Source organism: Festucalex cinctus, chromosome 20 (assembly GCF_051991245.1).
Source record: "Festucalex cinctus isolate MCC-2025b chromosome 20, RoL_Fcin_1.0, whole genome shotgun sequence".
Taxonomy (NCBI): Eukaryota; Metazoa; Chordata; class Actinopteri; order Syngnathiformes; family Syngnathidae; genus Festucalex; species Festucalex cinctus.
Window position 1 is genome coordinate 14,742,331 of NC_135430.1, and position 23,785 is coordinate 14,766,115.

The following is a 23,785-nucleotide window of genomic DNA, read 5'->3' on the forward strand; positions in this document are numbered from 1 at the left end:
TATTTTGTTTCAGTTTTTTGTTTTGTCGGTTTCTTACTTTTTGTTGGCCACGTGCTCCAATTATTTTTCTTCTTCAGATTTTTTTTTTTTTAATGGACATAACACAGATCTGATCGTTTGGATTGGATGAGCAGATATTTTGCATTTTTTATGCAAAATCAGTGATCGGCTGTAAAGCACAATCTTTTCCGCTGCCATTGTTAATAAATAATCCAAGGTTTCAACATAGATTTGTTAATTTTTTTTTCTTAACTCATTTGCTTACAAAAAATATATGAATATGTCCTATTTTAAATGTAGGTGTCGCAAAGAGGTATTCATACGTTTTTTTTTTTGTTTGTTTTTTTATGCTAGAGCATACAAAAGGCTTTGATGCAGCCTCTGAACTGCAGAGAATGGGTGATGCAATGGTAGTGATTAGAAAAACTTCCAATAGGTAGTAGCAGAGTATAAGAGATCAACCAGGGCCAAGTTGAAAACAGTGAAACAGTGAAAATAGCTTTTTTGGGGGGGGCAATTTTGTTTTACCCCATTTTCCTTTTGTAGAATTTTTATCCATTTATTATTATTATTTTTTTCAAATTCAAGACATAGGTTTAGGGTTTGCTTGTGAATGAAATGAACTTTTCATCCAATCTGACTCTCTTCAGGAAGTGCTCCTTTAATTTTGCTAGATTGCAGATTGGTATTGCAAATCATGCAGTTTAGATGCTAACTGATCACTCAAGTCTGAGTTCTTTAAAACAACCACCACTGTTTTCGTAAGATGGAACCCATTTTAGAGTTGGAATAGAGCATACAAACTAACCTTAGGCACTGAGCCACATGCTGCTTCACCAATTTTGAAGACAAAGATCATTGCTGCAATGGTAAAAATGACTGAGAGTCATTAATATCTATTTCCTCAGTATGTCATAGCTGTGTGCTTCTTTTGACTGCAGTTTGTCACTCCTGGGTTGTAATTTGACGTGCTTCTGTCTCGCTGACGTCCCCATTTTGTCGTATTGCTTTACCCTCATTTCCCCGAGAATGGAGATCTCAGCTGTAGACCTGTCTGGGAAGCAAACAAATGAACTTTGAATAATGATGAATGTGAAATGGAAAACCAAAAAATGTGGAGAAATAGTACATTGAAAGTACTTGTCGTCATATCTGGAGAAGACAGGTTTTCAAGATGCCAAATTGTTGCCAATCCTGTAAAAAAAAAAAAAAAAAAAAAAAAACTCGAAAAGTAGTTATGATCTCTTTTCCCAAAACCTTTGCTGCTTGTGACAGAACTTGGTTGTTATCAACCAGGAAATTTGTCTGAGTCTTGCTGGACTCGGGGCCAAAACAAACGCAACCAGCTGCTGCTTTCTGTTCAGTCTCGCGGGACGTTGAGCGCACACGTATCGCATCATCCTTAAGCTCAAGCGCATTTCCCGTCCTCGTTTCCATCTGCGCATGAACATCGCTACGGAAAGACCGCGGCACATGGTTACAATTAGCACCAGGCATTTTCTTGTCTTACTGTCTGTTTTTGTTACCTCTGAGCAGATGAGCTCGGGAGATGTTAGACAAGAGGAATGATAACGGCAGATACTTTACTGTCTGGGATCAACTGGTAAAACAACAAAACTTTGACATCCCACAATTTGGACTTCCATTATCATAGGATTTATTTCAGCTCATAAAATGCCCTGTGCTTTCCTCTCCCTCCTGTGGCATAATTCTTATTGTGTGAACCCTTGAGAGATGAACAAAAGTGGTTTCAGGTGGCTTAGATTAGCTTTTCATTAGTCGTGGAAATATTATGGAACCTCCAACCTTCAGCAGCCTAAGTGTGTACATACATTTTGTAATCATCATGCACAAAAATTATTATTATTATTATTATTATTATTAGTATATTAGTATTATTATTAATCATGCACAAAAACCTTTATTTACTCACATTTTTCCTTGTATTATTATTATTATTATTATTATTATTATTATTATTATTATTAATTTATTATTCGTAATAATAATAATAATAATAATAATGATAATGTATTACTATTATTACTATTATTACTATTATTATTATTAATAATAGTAATAATAATAAATTATCATTATCAATATTATTACTAATAATAACTTAATAATAACAATAATAATAATAATAGGTTAAAAAATAATAATATTAATAATAATAAAACTCCCAAAAATGTGTGCGCGATGATTAGAAATGTAATAACAACAATAATAATAAATTATTATTATTGTTAATATTATTAATAATAATAAATTATTATTTATTGTTCCTGCTGGGGCTCCACTCGGGGTCTATCTGTGCATGTGCCTGACTGGTCACTACATTGTCTGGTGGGCGTTATTTATTTTACTTAACCGTCTTGATATTTTTAGATTACGTTTATTAATGCTTTGCCTGTAACTCAGTGTGCTTCATATAATTGTAACTACTTTTAAAAGCATTTGCAAAGAAAAAGAGCTAAAGTTCCACTAGTGCTTTTGATATATAAAATTTCTCCGACATAAAGACAATGACAGATCATTTTAAAGAAATTTTAAAATCGTTGGCACTTCTGTTGCTAGCTGATTTTATTTTGTGCGTTGCATAACGGCTAAATGCTACTTCACAATGTTTGCTTTGACCTCTGTGCTCCACTAATTGAGCCCTACTGGCTTTATGTTAATTTATTCTGAACATGTAATGATGGCATCAGCTGATGTTGCATTTTTAGGCTTTTACGTGATGCAAAGTCACACGTCAAAAAATGTAGGCCGGCTAATGTCAGGTCAAATGCTTTCTTTTGTTTTGTTGTTATGCGTGACTTTCCCCATAATACCTCCAGCAAGCCAAGATGACGCAATCGCCTTTCTAACTGATTCCAGTTTTTCTCTCGATTTTAACAACAACTCGGCGAATCAAATGCACCATCTCCAATGAGAGGTGCGCGAATCTTTCTCTTTTACACAAATTGACTCAGGATATTTTTGAAGCATCCTTTTCCGATTATCGGAGGGTATCTCAACTGATTTTCGGCCTGAAGTGGAGTATCTTAAGTGGACTAGATGCCAGCCAATTGCAGGGCAGCAAACATAAATGTCCACATGCTGTCTGTCTGCTCTTATTATGGGATGGACCACGGTTCGGCATCATCTCTTTCACCTTTGACCTGCAGAGTCAGGAAAGTAATTCCAGATGGAGGCAGTCTGTGCTGATGCAGTATCATCACCAATATTACAGTACTGGGATTCAGTCTCATTCTAACAGAGGTTATGTTCTCTTTAAGTCAGTTTTTTTTTTTTTCCTCTGATACACATCAGATTACACGCCGTACAGAACATCACAGAGAGTGTTCTTTTGTTACAGCTGTGCATGTAAATAAAAAAATCATTTACGACTTATTTCCAAGGGCCAAGTTGGCGGTTGATGCGAAATGCTACACACATTAACGTTGATGTCTCAAACACGCTGCAAAGTCTGGATGGACACCAAAGTGTATAGACTCAACTCCAGAGGACATAAATATCTCAACTTCGCGTTTAGTCGCATCAGAGTGGGAATCCAAGAGCCAGCACGTTCGGTTTCAGCTGCCGATTCACTTCACTTCTATTCCAACTGGTCACGATTAGCGCAGAAGAAGTGTTGCTTCACCGTTTTTCAACTGTTCAACTCGTCAGGTTTGGCTTAAAGCGGGGTATGTACATACAAATAATTGTGTGAAGGCTGATTAATTAATAATAATAAAATAAAAATCACTCTAATTTCTACAATTTTTTTTTACACATTCAAACAGTTTCAACTTTAAACTGTTCAGCTTTTACATATGTCATACCCCCTTGTTTTTTCCAAGATTTCAAAACAAAAGCCAAATATTGTGATTTTTTTTTTGTCCCCCCCCCCCCTGAAAATGTCAACATTTTCTGTGTGATTCAAACTATAAACTGTTCAACTTATCCCTAGTGCATTTTGTTAAAAAAAAAAGCCAAATAAAAGCCAAAAATTTTGTTTTTCCTCTAATTTGTACCTTAAAAAAAAAAAAAAAAACGATTCAAATTTAAACTGTTCAGCTTATACTTAACAATTTTTTTTAATTCAAAAATTAAATTTAAAATCTTCACTTATTTCTACCACATTTTCCCCCAAAAAATGTCAAAATAAAAGCATACTGCTCCAACTTTAAAATCTTCAAAATAAAAGACAAAAATTATTACTGTTACCATATTGTTTGTCTTCTAACTTATGCATTTTTTGACTCATTCCGACCATTTCAACTTCAACATGTTAAGCTCAATGTGAGCCATTGTATATCATTCAACATCAATTTTTCATTCAGTCCCTCAGCCTTTGCGATTTCTCGAGAAATCGCATTCCTCTGGTACGAGTAGAATCTTCACCTGAGACCTAAAGTGTTTCCATGCAGGTAAATCTGGATTTCTGCTCACCATGTTCAAATGAGAAGATCTGGATGTGATTATCTGAAACAAGAAATATCGTAGCTGTTTCACACCATATAACAACAAGTCTGAGAGTTTATGTTTCGTAAATCAAAATTCTAACCATCAAATTGAGCAGAAATCCGAAATGATCACTTAACGGCACTTAAAACCAACCCAGCGCGGGGTTGTCGGTCCAGCTCTTCCCAGCATGCGCCATGTCAACGTGGTGACCCATGTCATCAAAAACACGCTAAGGAAACATTCCTACAAGGCGAACATATGTCGAGTGAAAGCAGTGGGTGGCAGTGACGTAAAACGCGCTCCAAGAACAGACGAGTAAGACCCTGGAAACAACGTTCCCTTCTCTTCTGCCTTCACGCTCGTTACAGTCTCGTACAAATGCAGGCGTTTAAAGGAGTGATGATTTAAAAGCTTTTTCGTTTGTTTTTGTTTGCTCAGCACAAGATGTATTAGCTAGCGCTCGTGTCTTTACGTCTGCTTCGGGGAAGTAACTTACACGTCATCCATTTGGAAGCGCGTCTCGCTCAGATGTTCTTTTTCACTTGTCCAAGTATTGTGCGTCACATAAAATTACACGTAATCTGGACCATCATTCATCTTTGGGACGGTTTCTCCCGAGAGGCTCGTTTCATTCAGATCGTGCATTTGAATAGGACGTACAAATTCAGATATTTTAATGATGAAATAATTGATCATTATTGGATTGAAAACACGATCAATATAAAGCAAGGACTTTAGAAATTAAATGGAATATGATTTAATGTAATCCTAAGGCTTCTTTTTTTCTTTTTTCTTTTTTATTTGTCACATGCTCATAACGGCCAGCAGGGGCAGCACTGCCTCACTTGCCTACCCTGACCTCACGTCCCTGAAAAGGTCATGGAAATAGAAATAATTAGGGATGGGCGAGTAACGATACCAGGTATCTGTATCGGGCCGATACCAGCCTTTTTTCAAGTACTCGAGTACTCATGACGCAGACGAGTACAAGCAACGATGGCAGAGGGGGAAGATGTTAAGTGAGTCCTCCTTGCCTGTAACTGGCGCTAGCTTATAGCAGTTTTTCACCAAAACTTTACCGGTTTGGAAATACTTCAAAATTGTGAATCTTAAACTAAAAGAGCATTTTTGTGTTTTATTTTGAGCGTTAAGACTATTGAAGAGTCACTGTACTGTTTTTTTGTCAAAATTAAAGGAATTTATTTGTTTAAAAATATCTTTTAGTGATTTTTTTTTTTATTTGTCAAAATGTACTACTGGTATCGGCAATGTGTATCGGTATCGGTGAGTACTGAGGGTCTGCGTATCGATATCGGTCTGAAAAAAAGTGGTATCGAACATCCCTAGAAATAATCTGTAAATTATTATAAAATGAACAATAGAAAAAATTATTGTCCTATATTTTTCTTCTGCTGTTATTGTTTTAGAATAAAAGTTGCAACAACAAAAAAGTAGCAAAAAGCAAGACAATGAGCTGATTTAATCAGGTGATGCTTGGTGATATTGGTTTGATTTTTTTTGTTTCTTTATATGATATTCTCACATTTGAGGCATCATATGTGATTTTTCATTTTCAGGCCTTACTTGACAGAGACGAAAACTTCGGTTATATTTGTACAGTAATGCTCCATTTTGCTTGTGTGCAATGGAAATAAAATTATCCAGCATAATACATCACCCACCCCAAAATCCAAATAACCGGTCACCCACAAGTGAGTCCAAATAAAGCCAAACATAAATTTAATTGCTTGACACATAATCCTTCCTCTTACCTCATTTGACCTGTTAGTTCTACACTTTTGCTGCCCTCAATAAGAGGAGACAAAAATAATATACTTTTCCAGTGGTTTAGAACTTTTATTTTATGTGGAACCTCCTTGAGTTAATGATGGGATTTCGTTGGCTTTGGCCAGTTGAGACCCGGCCCACTGCTTTGGCTGTGTAGGTGAGCGGCTACGTGGAACTGGTGGAGTAAACGAAAGGGGCATGAGGGCATTTGTGGTCAGAGCAGATGTTAGGATCATTCAACGGAGGAAAGCATCTGGCTATTAACTCAATATCATAACGCTTTATTCATTGTAGAAGTACCAATAAACCGGGCAATAAACCTCACCCCTCTTCACTTGGGTTCGGTGAGTCAATCTCAGGGGTTTGGCAGAGGTCAAGACTCACATGTGATTCAGATGATTTGGTCATCATTAACTCCAAAAAAGTTGCTTGCAAAAAAAAAAAATTAAAAGGAAGTGGTCGGACGAATATGTGTAATATCAATTCATATGTATAACAATAACAAATGGTGTTCCACAGGGTTCAATTCTAGGTACTCTGCTATATTTTTATTTTTTTTATTTTTTTATGTGTGTGTATCTAATTTTTCACGCACAACTTCATTCACATTACTAACCACCAAGATCTCATGGTCTCATGGGATTCTCCTAAGGCGTCCATATCCACGGAGAAAATATTTAGCTTTGCTGCCGGGCGACATTCTCTAAAAAGTCTTACTCACGGTGTCCGAAACACAGCGAGCACAGTTTTCAGCTTCAGGAGTTGTTCCATATCAGTGCAAGTGTTTGTTAGTACAGTGCTGCCATCCAGAAATGGAGCCCTCACACCAAACCTCCAAATGCACAAAGCTCCCAAATCCCAATGCGGCCTTCTCACCTTCAATGCCATGGTAATACAACACGGGAAAACATGGTGATCTCATTTGACTGACTGCTACTAGTCTGAAAAAAAGACCATGATGTGTATGTAATGATTATTTAGCAACATGTGTTTCCTGAAATGAAAATTTTCAAGTTTTATGACTTGCGCTAATCGATTACAATTTTAATTATTACACTCCAAAATTACAAAATCAGCATAATCGTAAAAAAAAAGATTGATACTAATTTTTGAGTTGTTTAGCTATACATTTGCACTTAAAAAAAAAACCATTAAAATAACTAATTTAATACATTTTATTTCATCCAAATGGACCTTGCATAATTATAGTGTTTCAAATAATTTTATTTGTCTTAATGTTTTTTTTGTTAAGTTTCAACTATTTTTTTTTTAATAAATTATCGTCCTACTGCAAAGTTTTTGATGACATAAATAAATACATATATATTATTATAAATATACATAATTATTAATTCTGTTTGGTCCAAAAGGAACTTACATAATTATAGTGTTTCTATTTTTATTATTGGTTTGATCTATTTTTAAATGTGTAAACATGTTCTTGTTTTGTACCAAAAAAAAATAAATGATCGTCCTACTGCACACTGCACAAGCTGCACTCCAACTTCAAGTTTTTGCCAACATAAATAAATAAATTAATTAATTCTGTTTGGTCAAAAAGGAACTTTTCATAATTAGTGTTTCTATTTTTTAATTGGGCTTAATGTTTTTAAATACTTAAACATTTTCTTGTTTTGTACCAAAAAAATAAACAATTGTTTGAATACTTGATAATCAATTTCAATTATTGCCATAATAATCGGGACGATTACATTTTCCATAATCGAGCAGCCCTATTTGCAATTAAGAAAAAGTCACGTTTCTGTGAAAGCATGACTCCATGTCATGAATTCACTGTTTCATTTCTTTACAGCAGAACACAATACTGCCCTCGTGCTTTCCTGCACGTCTCGGGCCCGCATTTCCGTGGCCGACGCTGTATGGGAATATCTGAGCGGCTTTGAGCCAAAGCCACCAAACATAATCAATAATGTTAAACACAGTAAAACATGTGCAGGCTCCCCCGTGCTTGAGGGCTGGATGGTTCATTCTGAGGAACAAGTGTTTCTCATTATGCTGACTATTGTACTTGGCAAAGAGGCCACGCGATCTTGCCAATGTCAAAATCTGCTTCCCAGTGCCTGCTTTGGAATACCATATATAGTTTCACCTGTTAGTCTGCTCACATAATCCAGTCACAGACTTTTTGTTTTGTTTTTGTTTTTAGCTGTGTTGTGCCTTGTGGATCAAATAATGGCTGTACAAAATGTGGCTTATTATTGTTTGTATAAATAATATAAGTCAGATCTGCCCTTGAATGAGCCAATCTCACCAAAGTACACTTGAAAAAGGTCAATAGTACAACCACAGGACAGGAAAAAGGAGCTTATTGTGACATTATGGCTGCTCAGTACATTATCAGCAACACAATTAATGTAATCAATTACTTACATACACTAATTAATTAAAATTAAAAGTTACACGTTTGCCTTTAAGTATGAGTCATTTTTAATGAACTTCTTACAGAAATTATCCGATTGTCTTCATTATTGCGTCTTTCATTTAGAGATGTTTAAAATGAAGTTATTAGTCGCACGCTGTTGCCATGGCGATTCATCGTTCCCAAAGAAAAATGATGCTGCACCTAGATCTGTGAAAATTGACAGGCATATGTAACAGCACAATACCTACAAAAAAAGTCTGTTATTGTTATGCTAAACATAACAGGAAGTCTTCCATTTTGCATTTCTTTTGGAATGAGGCGCCATTTTTTTTTTTACCTTTCATAGAGGTCATATGTAAATGAACTCGTCCTGCAGAATCTATCCAATCGTCTTCGAACTTGGGTGTCTTTTTTTATTTTTTATTTTTTTTATTTCATCACACGCTGTTGCCATGGCGATGCACTGTTTGCAGAGAAACATGATGAGACATGGACGAAAATTCATGAAACTCACACATGATGATTGGCTAAACATTTAGATTTTAAAAGGGTTCTTGTCCTTGAAACAAACTAAACCACTTTACAGTATTTTCGTTAGAACTATTTCTTCATTACTAAATGTGTCATGTCAGGGGTGTGGCGGTGGACCCAAATGCAGGGAAGCAGGGCGAGGAGGCAAAGAATTAGGTTAAAAAAAAAAAAAAAAGTGTAATAAACAAAAATGAGGTGGCAAACAGACTAAGAAACCAAAACAACAAAGTCCAACAAGGTAAAGGCGTGGAACAGAACCGGCAGCATGACGGGAGGAAAATGACAATGAATCGACGCAGACAGAGGGGAGACAAGGGACTAAATACAAACACGGGTGGGCAGGACAATGCATGAGGAGACAATGGGTGATACACAAGGAAAGCAGAACATAACAGAAACATGAAGGAGCATTATTACAAACTCAAACAAAACCCACTCAAAACTAGAACCCTGACAAAAACAAAAAATAAAAAAACAAACCAAAACCATGACAAAATGTGGGCTGAGTTCAAATTTGGAGGTTCCACTGTATTAAAAGTGTGCGTCAAGCCATAACAATGAAGTCACGACATGACCAGTAGAAGATGGTGAAAATTCATTCGTACCAAAAAAAAAAAAAATCGGACCTTGAGTGTGCGACTTGGCAGCACCGTGATTTGTAACGCGACAGGTTCACTCGGAGCGCTGTTTATGTAGGGCCAGGTTAAATATTTGAGGAGCACATGTGGCGGTGAACGGTGGCACAGGATTTCATCACGAAGCTGTGAGGGGCGAGCCAGCGGGGGGTCATTTTAACGGTAGTGTCAACACGGCGAGCTCCCGCCTCCGTCCAATCAGCAAACAGTTACGCGACGGACGTTCTGAAAGGGTCCGCTGGGTTTTTCTCAGACCTTTTGATGAGATTGGCTTCGGAAGAGGCCACCTCTCATCAATTCTGCTGTGTGCGAAGTGGCCGCGCAGGGAGTAAAATCTGACACTGGTGCTCGTTTCATTGCGGGTGGTTTCATCTTGACATTTTAGTCCTGAATCCAATGCGGGATTATGTAATGAAGCTATAGCCACAAACTATCTCTTCTTTTCAGCCTTTTTAACCCCCGAGCTGAAGTTTTTGTGCTGCCCACTCATTTCTGAGATGCAGGGTTAAATCCGGGTTTGGCTGTCAGCTGCCGCTGTGTGGGTTTATGTTTGCCCAGCCTGCCTGTCTGTGGACATCCAACCCACTGCTCGAACCATTCGCCTCGTTGTCCACAAACAAACACTTTCTATTCAGCAAGAACATTTTTTTTTTCTCTTCTTCTGCTTGTCTTTGACATGTGATTCGGTTTTTACAGCATCTTGAAATCCAGAAATTGCACTTCCATCAGAAAGAAATTGTGGGAATGCTTCAGCATTCTTTTTATTCTCCACACTTCTTTGCCGTGTAATAACTCCCACATAATACTTCCGTATTACACCGTTCAAATTTCAACTTGCTTCAAAAATTCACACCAATATATGGAAATATATCGTCTGATTTCACAGTACTTACAGTATTTGCACAATTTAATGTTAAATATCAACTTTTCCCCCATTCATTTTCAATGGGACTGACATCAAACATTTTCTAAATCACTTTCCACGCCCACTTCCATACATACAACTTCTCATAATTACCAGCTCTGTCATACTGCTCAGTGGCGCACTTGGTAAAAATCTTTGTCCAACAACCAGGAGGTCATGGGTTCAAATCCCACTTCTGACTGTGCATTGCAAATGTACCCATGGAAATTATGCTAAGTAATTGTGTGTAAACCAACTATCATAGTTCCATTTTTTTCATCTAAATTAATGGCGGTGCTATTGCGTGAATTTTATTACATTTTTTTGGCATTTTTCCATTGAATATCATTTGTTCCATTTTTCCATAAATGAATGGAGGATACTTTCAGATAACACTTGTACATATAAATAGGCCATTCGCCATGATTTTCAACAAACCAAGTTGGCTCACGTGTTAAATACTTGCCTGGCGTTACATGCAAGTGTGATGGTTCAACTCTCGCTTGGGAAATATTTTATTAGCATTCAGCTGTCAGCATTCCCATGGAATTTCTGCAGAAATTTCACTTTTTCTCGTTGCTTGTGTACTTAAAGCAGAAATTGCATGTAACCGACTAACCGTCGAGAAATCTATTGTCATTTGGCTGAATTTAAAGCATACACGTTCAAGTCATCACCATTTTTTCTGGTGTTCCCCAAGGGTCAATCCTCTGTACCCATTTATTCATCTCTTCCTTATATTCTATATTATATGTTGTATATTTACAAATTAGATTTGTCCAATATGGCTTTTTGGACCAAGAGGAGGACAAACAGGGTCCTTTCCAAATTGTTTTGACAAAGAATAGAACCCATTCATGGATTGATTGATGGCTTAGAAGCTGGGTTTCATGCAAGAAGCTAAGTATCTGTACCCACACCTGCTACTGCCCCCTTTTCCACATTCAAATAAACGTCTATTTTCTGTTTATTTACTCAACATTGGCATTTACTCAAGCAGTTCTCTCATTCTTTACCCACAGTTTTCCCCAAGAGTAAATTTTCCAACTCTCATAAATTTGGGTGAGCATGCATAAACACTCAGATGGCAGTTATTTATGATACACAGGCCAGGGATTTAGCCTTCTCAGCTTTGGATTTTTTTCAATGTCCTGAGGAAAGTTATGTCCTTCAAAATCTATGATGTATTTTTTTACTTTTTTGTTTCAACATAGATTGAAATTCACCTCATTTGATTAAAAATTGTATAAAACTCTAATTGCCTTCAATTGCCCAAGTCTTTAGAGTTAGAATTGACTGTGATATGGGATCCATTGCTGAATTATTTGCCTTGTTATATTTTTATTTTTTTGTAATATGCCCCCTTGCCTCAATGTCAAATCTGGATGAGAAAACACTGCTCCCTTGTGGAACTGTGTGTGCATGCACATCATTCGGTACACTCGCACAATATAATCTGTCACAAATTCTTCCACCAGAGATATTCATGCTCTGACTTTGATATAAAGATAAATATATGTGGGTTTATTTTGATTTTAGTTTGTCAAAAAGTCACCAAAAAGGAGTGTCTCGGTATGATGAATTGTAGAATACAGGTTTAATACAGCTCTCGTATTTTATCACTATTGATTAAAACGTTTTTTTTTGTTTGTTTTTTTTAACAATCTTAGGTGGGAAATCCAGGTCCAGAAAGTAAAAAACCTGCAACAGTTTGGCTTTAGCCCCTGGTGCTAGCTAGCTAGCTAGCTCTCTAGCAGGTAAAGGAGCACCATGGGAGCTAGCTAGGCAGCTACCTAATTAGCACCAGGGACAAAAGCCAAACTGTTGCAGGGTTTTTACTTTCTGGACCTGGATTTGCCACCTCTGTTTACAAATACATTTTTTTTTTCATTCCTGATTTGAGCATATAACTACAATTCCTCAACTTAGAGGTGTTACGTCTGGTGTGTGGTGGTGGACCCAAATGCAGGGAAGCAGGGCGAGTGCGGTCAAAAAAAAGTTGAATAAACAAAAACGAGGAGGCAAAAATGAGCTACAAACTAAGGAACCAAAACAACAAAGTCCACAGGGGTAAAACGAGACAAGGCGTGGAACAGAAGCGGCAGCATGACGTGAGGAAAATGACAATGAATCGACGCAGACACAGGGGAGACAAACGACTAAATACACACACAAATTGACACAACGAGACACAGCTGGGCAAGACACAAATGTCAGAGGGTGCTGATTGGTTGACACATTAGGAGGGTAAGGCAAACACAGGTGGACATACTCAGGTTTGACGAGATGGGGGAAGCCAACAAGGACAATATAACACAGATCACCACAAGAACTCAAAGAAACAGGAGCACAAAATCAAACCTGAGCCATGACAAGAGGACTCAGACATCTTTCCAAATGATGGATTGTTTTAGTTATTTTTTAATTTTGCAAATGAATCTAATTTACAACAGGTTGTAATTCATTTTGAGTGCAACTGGTTAACGTAACTATTTTAAATATTTACTAAATGAATACATTTTGACCTTAATTTGAAATCTGCAAGATATCTTTCTGTCTTAAAATTCAGCTCCAGCTTCCCCAACTGGGCAGAGTCAACCTCCTCCTCATGTAAAGAAAGGCCAGGTAGGTGGCGCCGCCCAACAGCCCGATCAACAGCGTGGCGCCGGCAATGGCCGGCGCGTTCTTGCGGGCCACGCGAAAGGCAACCGGGAGCACGGCCGAGATCAGGATGTTGTTGACGTGGCCCAGGACCCTACGGAAGGCCGGCCGCTCCAGCACGCGCTCGTAGTAGGCCTCCAGGTTGCCGCGGCTGCCGTTGCCCCAGTAGCGGCGGGACAGGCCGAGGAACTTGAGGCGGTGCAGGGTGACGGCCAGCGAGACGTCGGCCATGCTGAAGAACTGGCCGCACAGCCACGATGGCTGACTGTTTTCTTCTGAGAGAGAAGGTTCCTCTTTAGAATAACTCACGTGTACGTTGGTCATTGCGTTTGTGTTGATACCTGGCGTTTCTTCTTGCCTCCTCTGCAGCTCCGTCTCAACCTGATCCATCACGTTCTCCAGTTCATCCAGAAGCTTCTTCAGGTATTTCATGTTGTCGTGGTCGAACAACTTGGACTGCAGAATTTAATCGCATTGTAAAGATGAGCATGCGTCTGACTATTAGATAACTTTTATGACTCACCTTCAAGCGCCTCTGTTTTGCTATATAAGCATCTTTGAGCTCCGGGTTCTCCTCTGCCAGTTTCTTCAGCTCTGACTCTGTGTTTAGGATCTGCGCTGTAACAAATATTCAGGGCTTTTAAGTTGTAATATTACCAATCGCCACTAGATGGCAAACATGGCTTAGTTGCGCTCACACTGAGTCTTACACTGACTGCTCTATATGACAAGATAATAATTTTCTTGCCTTGTCATTCAAAAAGAGGACTTTAATCCAAGCCTTTGTAGCTTACTTCGTATGCTGGTGGCAGCATAAGCCGGTATGTGCGAGTCTACGGTGATCTCAGGGTGGAGGATGCAGCCGTGCGTGTAGGCGTCCATCTGTAATGAGTCCAGCAGCTCTCTGTAGTGCTGCACTCTGTGGTAGTATGTGCTTCCCTCTTCTGGTATAAGCCTGGGAGTGCCCTCTGCAGGTGAAGAATAGGAGAAGGGAAAATGGAAAGCATTGAGCATTTATTGGATATCCATGACATCCAACTAAGTTCCATTTATAGTGTACAACTATTCTCTTTAAAACTGGTTTGGAGTATGGCACAACTTGTGGAATACACAATTATTCTATTAGTGCACTGAATTGTCTTAATACAAAGTACACGTTTAAAACAGTTGGGTAAAAAAAAATAAAAATAAAAAATGGGTCAAAAGTGAACAGTCCCAACATTTTGAGTTATTTAACCCAAAAGTTGGGTCTAATTAAAATTAAATTAAAAAGGAACAGGGTTGTTTTGTGTGCTACTTATTTGACCCAACTTTTTTGGCTGAATTGACTAATCCAATTTAACTAGGTCAAAAATTAACCAAGCCAACTTTTTTTTTTTTTCTTTTTTAGTTTTTTAGCCTGAAAAGTTGTCAAATTAAGTTAATTACCTGGAAAGTGTTGTTTTATGGGTTATTCATTGGACCCAACATTTTGATTTAATTGCATAAGCCAGGTGAATTGGGTCAAAAATTAACCAACCCATATTTTGAGTTATTTAGCCTAAAATGTTGAATCAAATTAAAATAATAAACTACCAAGCAATCATATTTTTGGTGGTGTTAATAACCCAAAACGCAACCCAATTTTTAGTGTTGTTTTGTGGGTTATTCATTGGACTCAAATTTATGATTTTATTGAGTAACACAGGTGAGTTGGTTAAAAAAATTAATCAACCCAACTTTTTAATTATTTATCCCAAAACGTTGAGTCTAATTAAAATAATAAACTACAAAGGAATCCAATTTTTGGTGGTGTTTTGTGATTATACATTTGACCCAACTTTTTTATTTAATTGAATAAACCAGGTGAATTGGGTCAAAAATGAACATACACAAATAAATAAATAACCAACAAAGCAACCCGTTTTTTGGGTTGTTTTGTGGGTTATTAATTTGACCCAACTTTTTTGTTTAGTTGAATGACCCAAAAGGTTGGATTGGTCCCTTTTTGACCCAATTTAGCTTAATTTTGACCCGACTGTTTTCAGAGTTTAGTTGGCACGAAGCACGCACCAGTTTAAGATTGATATCAAAGTAATGCTCAAACTGCTTTTTCTAAACTACTGCAAGGTTGGTATCTGTAAATTATCAAGACAGAATGTTAGATGATATCATGCTTACCAGATTTTCTCTCCACTTAAGCCGTCAATGTAAAGCTATCATGGTTCAGTGCATGCCAAAAGGAAATGAATGAAACATTAACAAATGTAACTCAAACTGAAAGAAGCCATATTATGGAAAATGTGAAATTAAACAACCAAGTAAAACAGATTGTTAGCTAGCTAGCTAATGGTTAACTCTTTGACCGCCAAAAACGTTTAACTCATTCACTGCCATTGACGGCAAAAGACGTCAAATGATGTAGTTTTTTTCTGGGCTGGCAGTGAATGTGTTAATAACGATCAGTAAAATCACGACGTATGCCGCCATAAACGTTAAATGACGTCAACTAAGTTTTATATTTTATTTTTTTTCTTAGTGCAACATCTAAGTGCAGTGCTGTCTGGTCAATGGGTTGTGGAATCAAAAAACACCCACTAACTATGGCCAGCAGATGGAAGCATTGTATCTCTTTTCGTGAATGATCAAAGCCTTTGTAATATAAAAGTTTTTTTGATAACGTGTGGCAGTAAAAGAGTTTAAAAAAAATAAATAAATAAGAGCTGCTTTCAGGAAGGCAAACTATGCCAGTGATCAAGTGGGGTGTTTTAAAAATAAAAATGCTCAGTATGTCTACTTTTGTTAAACATGAATATGAAATCAATAAATGATGAGACAGTGACTTAGAGATGACTGTGCCACCGTGGTCATTGTAGTTTTTACCGTCAGTGAAGTTGTGCTCGAGGTAGTCCATGATCTGCGTGGGGTCACAGATGACGTTGTCTCCGTGAACCAGGACGGGCACCTCGCCGGTCGGATTGAGTCGCATGAACCACGGCTCATTGTGCTCGCTGAGCGGTAAGCTCACGTCATACTCTTCGCAACGCAAACCTTTCTCTGCGATGGCCAGACGCACCTGGGGAAAAGACATATTTTCACCAATTGGATGAAATGATACGAGGTCAGCGTCAGAAATTGACATTTTGGAAGGGCAATAGAACTCGATAGCAGTTTCTGAGATTTCGGCAAGATGTCACATATTTAGCTGGTAACATAAAGTAAAGTAAGCCTACTGATTCAGCTCCTTGCACACAACTATTTTCCTCTCTTATGGACACTCTCAGAGTGCTCCCACTACAAAAAGGAAAGAAATCACGTTACATGTCACATTTTTGACCCAAAATACAATAACGTATTAATCGTTACTCCCATCACTGTATTTTGTAAACAGCTTGGGGAAATAATGCACAAAAAAAAAAGGCAACAATACAATTGGTAGAAGAAGAGAGCAAGATAATGTTTACATCCAGGAGGTGTCCGACATCGGGTTTACATTGGGAGCTGTCCGTGGACGTCTGGTGCTGAAAGGGACGAATTACCTTCTGTGAATTGAACGACTGCGTCCAGTGATAAAGTGTTAACTTTGGTTCGTCGGCTTTGGCGATGGCGTCACAAGACTCGGGCTCGTCCTCGCCCGAATTCGTCCGCACAAGAGCCGCGGTCTCATCTTGGCGTTGCGAGCTGTTTTCAGCCTCCATCTTTTCGGTTTGAGGGGCACAGGGGACAAGCGAGGATGCGCGAGCGGGCGACAATTTGACTCAAGACACCCTCTGCTGGCAGGGAGTTTTATTACAAGCCAAAGTGCTGTACAGTACACACAAAAAAATGGTACAAAATTGCTTAATAATAATCAGAAGGCACAGAAAACAAAAACATAAAAACAAGATCAAATTTCAGGCAGCGTTGAACGTCAGTGAGAATAAATTAGTTTTTAGCAGTGACTGAAAAACAGGAAGTGAATTTACCTGCCTGGTGTCCAGAGGGCGATTGAATCGATAATTATCTATATACGGGTTAACACGTATGACTTTCTGACTGTATTTAAAAAAAAAACAACATATTTTTCTCCTGCGGAAAACGGGCTTCTGCTTGTAAAATAAATATTTTTTTAAAAATGCCTCCCATGTTAAAATCACACACGATGCAATAAATACATTTGACAGCAGATGTCGCTATAGCCAACTGTTAGGAGCACAAAGCATGCGGTGCAATACACTATATACTGTTTTTTTTTTTTTTTTTTTTTAAATCAGTATTTTAAAGAAAATTGTCCACATATTTGTTTTTAAACGTATTGGATGTAGATATAATACATCGGACATCATACAGTCAAAACAAAATTGTAACGCAGTCTTTGTCAATTCAAATGCAATACATGGGGAAAGCAATGTGTACTTGGTTTGGATATAGATTTGATATGTTATTGTATAACATTTAAGTCGATCTTTGTCGAGGAGGGAGCGATACATCAGGTGATGGGAGAGGAGGAGTGGGCGGGATCTTGGTGGTGACGTCGCACGCGATTGGCCGGGTGGCTCTTTCCAGCGGGGCAATCTCTCTCTCCTCCCTCCCTCCCTCGGTGGCCAGTGGGCGAGAGGGGGGGAGACCAGCCACACTCAACGAGCAAGCCGGTGCGCGGATCCGGTAAATGACGCCCACCATTCATACCTTTACACTTCCGATGCCCATTTAAAAAAATATATATAGCCTATAGAGGCAGCATATCATGAGAGCACCCAAGTGGGAGGCTCACCTCGTCGTCATCCTCATCCATATCATCTTCATCACCGCTGTCTCTTCCGTTTTCTCCTCCACCAGTCATCCTCTCCCATTGGTCCTGGACGCCCCTGCCTCGGTCGTGCCGTTTCCCCCCAAGCTTTGCATCTGAATGACGGGCGGAAGGTTCGACTTCGACGACGGCGGCACATACTGCGGGGGTTGGGAGGATGGCAAAGCCCACGGACACGGCATCTGCACCGGACCCAAGGGCCAGGGCGAGTACGCGGGCTCTTGGTCGCACGGCTTCGAGATAGTCGGCGTGTACACCTGGCCCAGCGGGAACACCTACAAGGGCTACTGGTCCCAGGGCAAGAGGCATGGGCTCGGCGTGGAGAATAAAGGCAAGTGGATCTACCGCGGGGAGTGGAGCCACGGCTTCAAGGGGCGCTACGGCGTCCGGCAGAGTCACAACACACCTGCGAGATACGACGGCACCTGGAGCAACGGGCTCCAAGATGGATATGGCATTGAAACCTATGGCGACGGAGGTGAGGCAACATGTTGCGTGACGATGGCGCATTGCACTTGAACGCATCATTTGGCTGCATGCTAGAAGCGGAGGGAGCTAATGGGGCCCGTATACGCCTGCGCTTGGAAATATTTTCAGATTAGGGACTGTGTTAGTGTTCATGAAGTCTACTACTATTTCTGGGGCGAAAATGATGCAACACGTTCATCCATCGATTCGAACTTTGGCAAAGCAACCCAGCTGAAGCCATATGTTGACGGTGACAGTTCGTTTAGGGGCGGAGCTTGTGGAAGTCAGAGAGGATATAGAGAACATCTGGCTGTCTGACCCTGCAGCATCCTGATCACTTGATCTGCAGGGTCACCCAATTGAACTGCAGGGCAGCACCAGCCTTTTAATCTCGCACTGTTTATCCATCTGAACTCCAGACCCAACCAGTCGATCATTTTCTCCTCTGAAAATGAACATTATGGAGTATTGCATTGTATTTGTTGGCTCGTTTGTAATACGACGCCGCAGAGGAGCCACTATAGTAGCCCATTGGGCTCAACAACACCAAACGGGCTTAATGAAGCATTCCTCCCATTGTGTGACTCATAGCCTTTCCCTGTGGTCGGAGACAAAACGGGTAGCGGCGAATGTGCCTACCGTCAGTGGGGGAGTTACCGAGCGGCTGCCTGAAAATAGGCGTAGGGCTCAGTGATTCACATCCCGAGTGATCCTCAGTGTCTTCATCAAACGACTTTGTTTGAGGTGGATGCTCAAGGAACATTCCAGTTGGTCTATATGTGACAACTCTCAGAAATAAATGTGAACATTGCTGGACACTGTTCGATACACCTGCACAGTGTGTATATCTATTTTTTTTTTTTTATCTGCCAACAGTTTGGCATTTTATGCAATATGTATTTCATTCATGGTGTTCTCTTTTCATGACAATAATGATTCTACTCAGTTAATAAATGCAAGGTTATAACACCAATTTAAAGGAAGTTTCAATTAACACTATTTGAGAGTTAATTCCACAGCAATTATTCTGCTCATTTTATGTAACAAATATTATGCAACCAAAACATTAGAAACATATAACATGACAATAATGATTTTATTCAGTCCGTTAATATTTGCAAGGAAATGACAGCAAATTTGGAGCAGTTTTGAATTAACACTCTTTGAAAGTTAATTCCACAGCATTTCTTCTGCTCGTCTTTTGTGGCAAAATCACAAAACTAAAATATTACAAACTTCTAACGTGACAATAATGATTCCATTAAGTCCTTTAACAATTTCAAGAAAATGATGCCAATTTGAAACAGTTGTTGATTAACACTCTTTGAGAGTTATTAATGCCCCGTCTCATGTAACAAATATTACAAAACCGAAATATTAGAAAAATTTAACATGGCAATAATAATTTGATTTAGTCTGGTTCGTAACTGCAAGGGAATGACACCGATTTAAAGCAATTTTCGATTAACACTCTGAGAGTTAATTGCACGTTGTTTAGTCAACCCATCTCATGTAAGAAAAATTAAAAATATTAGAAACGTCTAAAATGACAACAATAATTTTATTTAGTCCATTAATACTTGCAAATAAAGGGCACCAATTCAAAGCAGTTTTCGATGAACATTGTTTTGAGCGTTATTGATTCAACATTAATTATTTTGCCTGTCTCATCATGTAGCAGTTATGAAACAAAAATATTAGAAACATCTACCATGACAATCATTATTCTATATGTGTTGCTTATGATTGATGCCAACTGTATGGCTCAATATTTGTCCCATCTCCTCAGGCACGTACCAAGGCCAGTGGATGGGCGGCATGCGCCACGGCTACGGCGTGCGCCAGAGCGTCCCTTACGGGATGGCGACGGTGATCCGCTCGCCGCTGCGCACCTCCATGGCTTCCCTGCGCTCCGAGCAGAGCAACGGCACCGTGCTCCAGGACCTCTCCTCGCCGGCCGACGCCCCCGCCGGCAACCGCGGCGGCTTCGTGCTCAACTTCCACTCGGACAGCGAGGTGGTGACGGGCAAGAAGAAGGGCCTCTTCCGCCGGGGCTCCCTCTTCGGGAGCCTCCGGCAGCTGCGCAAGTCCGACTCGCGGACGTCCATCTCCAGCAAGCGCAGCTCGGCGCGCAGCGACGCCGCCATGAGCCGCATCAGCTCCAGCGACGCCAACTCCACCGTGTCCATCGGCGACGGCGAGCTGCAAGACGAGGACCTTCCCCTGGAGGACCACGTGGACGCCACCACCACCGAGACCTACATGGGCGAGTGGAAGAACGACAAGCGCAACGGATTTGGCGTTTCGGAGCGCTCCAACGGGATGAAGTACGAGGGCGAGTGGCTGAACAACAAGCGCCACGGTTACGGCTGCACCGTTTTCCCAGATGCCAGCAAAGAAGAAGGGAAGTACAAAAATAACGTGCTGGTGCGTGGAATAAGGAAGCAGCTGATTCCTCTAAAGAACCCAAAAACCAAAGAGAAGGTGGATCGGGCGGTTGAGGGGGCGCAGAGGGCGGCAGCCATCGCCAGGAGTAAAGTGGAAATAGCAGCGTCCAGGTAGCGTCTTCTTCGTTATTCTCACTGTCAGGTTTACACCTCGTAAACATTTAAAAAGACACAGACACAAGGATGAGAAGACAAGTCTTTTGGGTTTTTTACTCATGAGGAGAGCAGAGAGGCGTCCAGTCACAGACGATATTTGTAGTCACATATGTAAAGGTTTATTATGCCATTTTCAAAGAAATTCTGCTTCCAATGTGCTAGTACCCCAACATGCCAGTACCCCAAAGTGGCCCTTTATAGCTGCTCGCAGCTCTAGTTCTTCTTCTTCTTCTTCTTCTTCTTTCTCCGCAAACTATCACATTTTTGGGGACCTAAACACAACGGTGACATAGCCACTAGAACGGCTCCATTGTTCATAACTTATTGAGCAATTACTTGGTGAGCCACTAGGGGGAGCGCCTCATAAAAGTGGCGAGGAAATGGACAGAAGTCTTCAGACGAAGAAGACTCATGAGCTTAGTTTTATTATTATTATTATTATTATTATTTAAAATTATTTTGAATATTTATTCTATTATTATTATTATTTATTATATTATGAATTGTTTTTTTATTTGTATTATTTATTTTAGTTTTATTATATTATTATTATTATTATTATTATTATTATTTTATGATTAGTTTCATCGTGGATTTATTACCTGACCAATATATTGATAATCGTGGAATTGTCATATCGCGAGGTAATCGTTATCGTGAGCCTTGCATCACATATCGTATCATATCGTGAGGTTCCCAGAGGTACCCACTCCGAGTGGTTACTGAATGATGTGAGTGCGTTGCACCTCTAAAGGGGCGGGGACACGCATAATACTACAACGCTGCATTGTGTCAAAATAACACATTTTCCTGATTGGCTTTCAGCGGATGCAAGTTGAAGCATGTTTTATTTTTTAATCTGTCAACTGTCACCGAAAATTTAATCATCCTCCTTGTGGGCACAGTTTCTGTTTGTTTGCGGTAAATTAAGATTTCTTGTCAAAATTAACTCATTCCAACCCAAAAACGTGTAAATACGTTTTTGGGAGTGAAGAAACAAAAGTATTAAAAACGTATTTACACGTTCTTGGGTTGGAATGAGTTAACACTGGTCTGGTCAGACTCATCAAAAACAGTCAACACAAGCTACTGAGCCACTTGATTAGCCGGCTCATCCAAAGTAGCAAATATATGATCATTATACACACTTTTATTGCAACACTCACTTTTCATTGGCCAACCAACTCAAAGTCTGTCACGTCAACACTTTTTCACCTTTATCCATCAACGGCTTTTGTGATCATCCCTGCAAAAGGTTCTGTTTCTATTCTCTACCCATATCTTTCATTCCCAGTGTGTGGTGTGCGTGAACTGTCTGCTCGCATCCGCAACACGAGACCCCCCACCCCCACCCCCCGCCAAGTGTTGCTCTGATGTGGCATATGGGCTTTAACAGGTGGATGAGACGTGACCTTTTCATAAAAAAACAAAAAAGGCCGCACTCGCCCCCACTGGGATGTACACGTAATGTACACACGCAGCATCACTTTGACATCCGCTGATGTCACCGTGTTGAGTTGTTAGGGTGGGGACTCGGTGAGAACAAGTTGTGGAAAGGTGAGAGGTGTTGTTTTGGTTCTCTTGGCATGCAGAAGAAGAATCCATTCCATTTTGGTGGAATCTTTTGCTGATTAACAGTCTTTTTGAATGTGTTGCTTATAGAACAGGTAATTATACAAAAAATAAAAAAACTCTTATCTTTCTTAAAATCAAAACATTCCAAGCTACACCGTGCTGCAGCTTCAGCCATTCTTTGCGAGTATAATTCCACTTTGGCGAGTTCAGGGAGACATTATTCTGCAGATTTCAGGGATATAAGATGAGGATTACATAATGCGGATTTAACACGCTTAATACCAAACCTTCCACCATACTGTTTTCCAAACGGCGAGCACTTTTGGGATCATGTGTTGAGAATAACCATCAGAATAGCCACAAATAAACACGGGACATTTCAAATAACAACGTCAAGCAGTAGCCGACACATGACCTGACGCATGGCGCCAACGCAGCAGCGGCAGCAGCAAGCCTCGGATTTGATACGAAGTGTTCGCAAGCCAGCTTCCCTTTGTAGTGGAGTGACTGATCAAATTACTGTGCACGTGCAGCTGCGAAGCTCAATACGAGCTTTTGTTGCTGTTTGTTTTTTGTTTTTTTTACACCTTGTTTTAGTTTCGCTCATTTGAGAGAAAAAGAAAGACAGCCAGTGACAGACTGCGATGCTGTAAGCAGGTTATGAAAGACTCATTATACGCTGCATGCATGGCAGAGGATGCACACGTATTGATCCGTTGCTGCTCATGTGACCCTGTGACTATCCATGGAGATGGTGGGTGGGGGGATAACGGAATGCAGCTAGATTGCAGGGATTGATTATCTTTCTTAGAAAATATCGTAGCTGTAAGGATGGTTCAGTGCTTTCTGTTTACACCGTGTAATTGCAATTTCTTCCTTGAAGCTGAATTTTCTTTACAATAATATGTTTTATGATGCCCCACTATAGCGTAAACACAGTATTCTGATTAATATTGCGTTTAAATCCACCTGTTTTTATCCATCTTAGGGGGCGGCCATTTTGTCACTTGCAGTCAA

General features: G+C 39.7%; 3 protein-coding genes across 3 annotated transcripts in view; 2 read left to right on the top strand and 1 right to left on the bottom strand.

Moving 5' to 3' along the window:
* The window catches only part of LOC144009777 (uncharacterized), a 105,743-nt gene extending 92,164 nt beyond the window's left edge, over positions 1 to 13,579 (top strand). The window contains exons 5-6 of the mRNA XM_077509651.1: positions 13,263 to 13,318; positions 13,445 to 13,579. The gene's annotated coding sequence lies outside the window, so the exon portion shown is untranslated. The remainder of the gene's footprint in view (positions 1 to 13,262; positions 13,319 to 13,444) is intronic.
* On the bottom strand, positions 13,097 to 17,531 carry gdap1 (ganglioside induced differentiation associated protein 1). Its single transcript, XM_077509647.1, has 6 exons — positions 16,873 to 17,531; positions 16,217 to 16,409; positions 14,149 to 14,322; positions 13,878 to 13,972; positions 13,696 to 13,810; positions 13,097 to 13,629 (listed from the first exon to the last, which is right to left on the bottom strand). Exons 1-6 carry the CDS (start codon positions 17,029 to 17,031, stop codon positions 13,259 to 13,261), a joined length of 1,107 nt encoding a protein of 368 aa, XP_077365773.1. The 5' UTR covers positions 17,032 to 17,531; the 3' UTR covers positions 13,097 to 13,258.
* Positions 13,722 to 23,785, top strand: part of jph1a (junctophilin 1a) — a 30,764-nt gene continuing 20,700 nt past the window's right edge. The window contains exons 1-4 of the mRNA XM_077509644.1: positions 13,722 to 13,777; positions 17,791 to 17,977; positions 18,152 to 18,600; positions 20,380 to 21,148. Coding sequence (XP_077365770.1) covers positions 18,222 to 18,600; positions 20,380 to 21,148 — 1,148 coding nt within the window. The 5' untranslated portion in view covers positions 13,722 to 13,777; positions 17,791 to 17,977; positions 18,152 to 18,221. The remainder of the gene's footprint in view (positions 13,778 to 17,790; positions 17,978 to 18,151; positions 18,601 to 20,379; positions 21,149 to 23,785) is intronic.

What these genes read in the sequence shown, in the direction of transcription:
- gdap1 (XM_077509647.1), bottom strand. Translation starts at nt 17,031, where the DNA reads ATGGAGGCTGAAAACAGCTCGCAACGCCAAGATGAGACCGCGGCTCTT. An exon ending in AGTCGTTCAATTCACAGAAG is followed by an intron (nt 16,410 to 16,872) that starts GTAATTCGTCCC and finishes TCTTTTCCCCAG; the next exon opens with GTGCGTCTGGCCATCGCAGA. An exon ending in GAGGCAAGAAGAAACGCCAG is followed by an intron (nt 13,630 to 13,695) that starts GTATCAACACAA and finishes CTTCTCTCTCAG; the next exon opens with AAGAAAACAGTCAGCCATCG.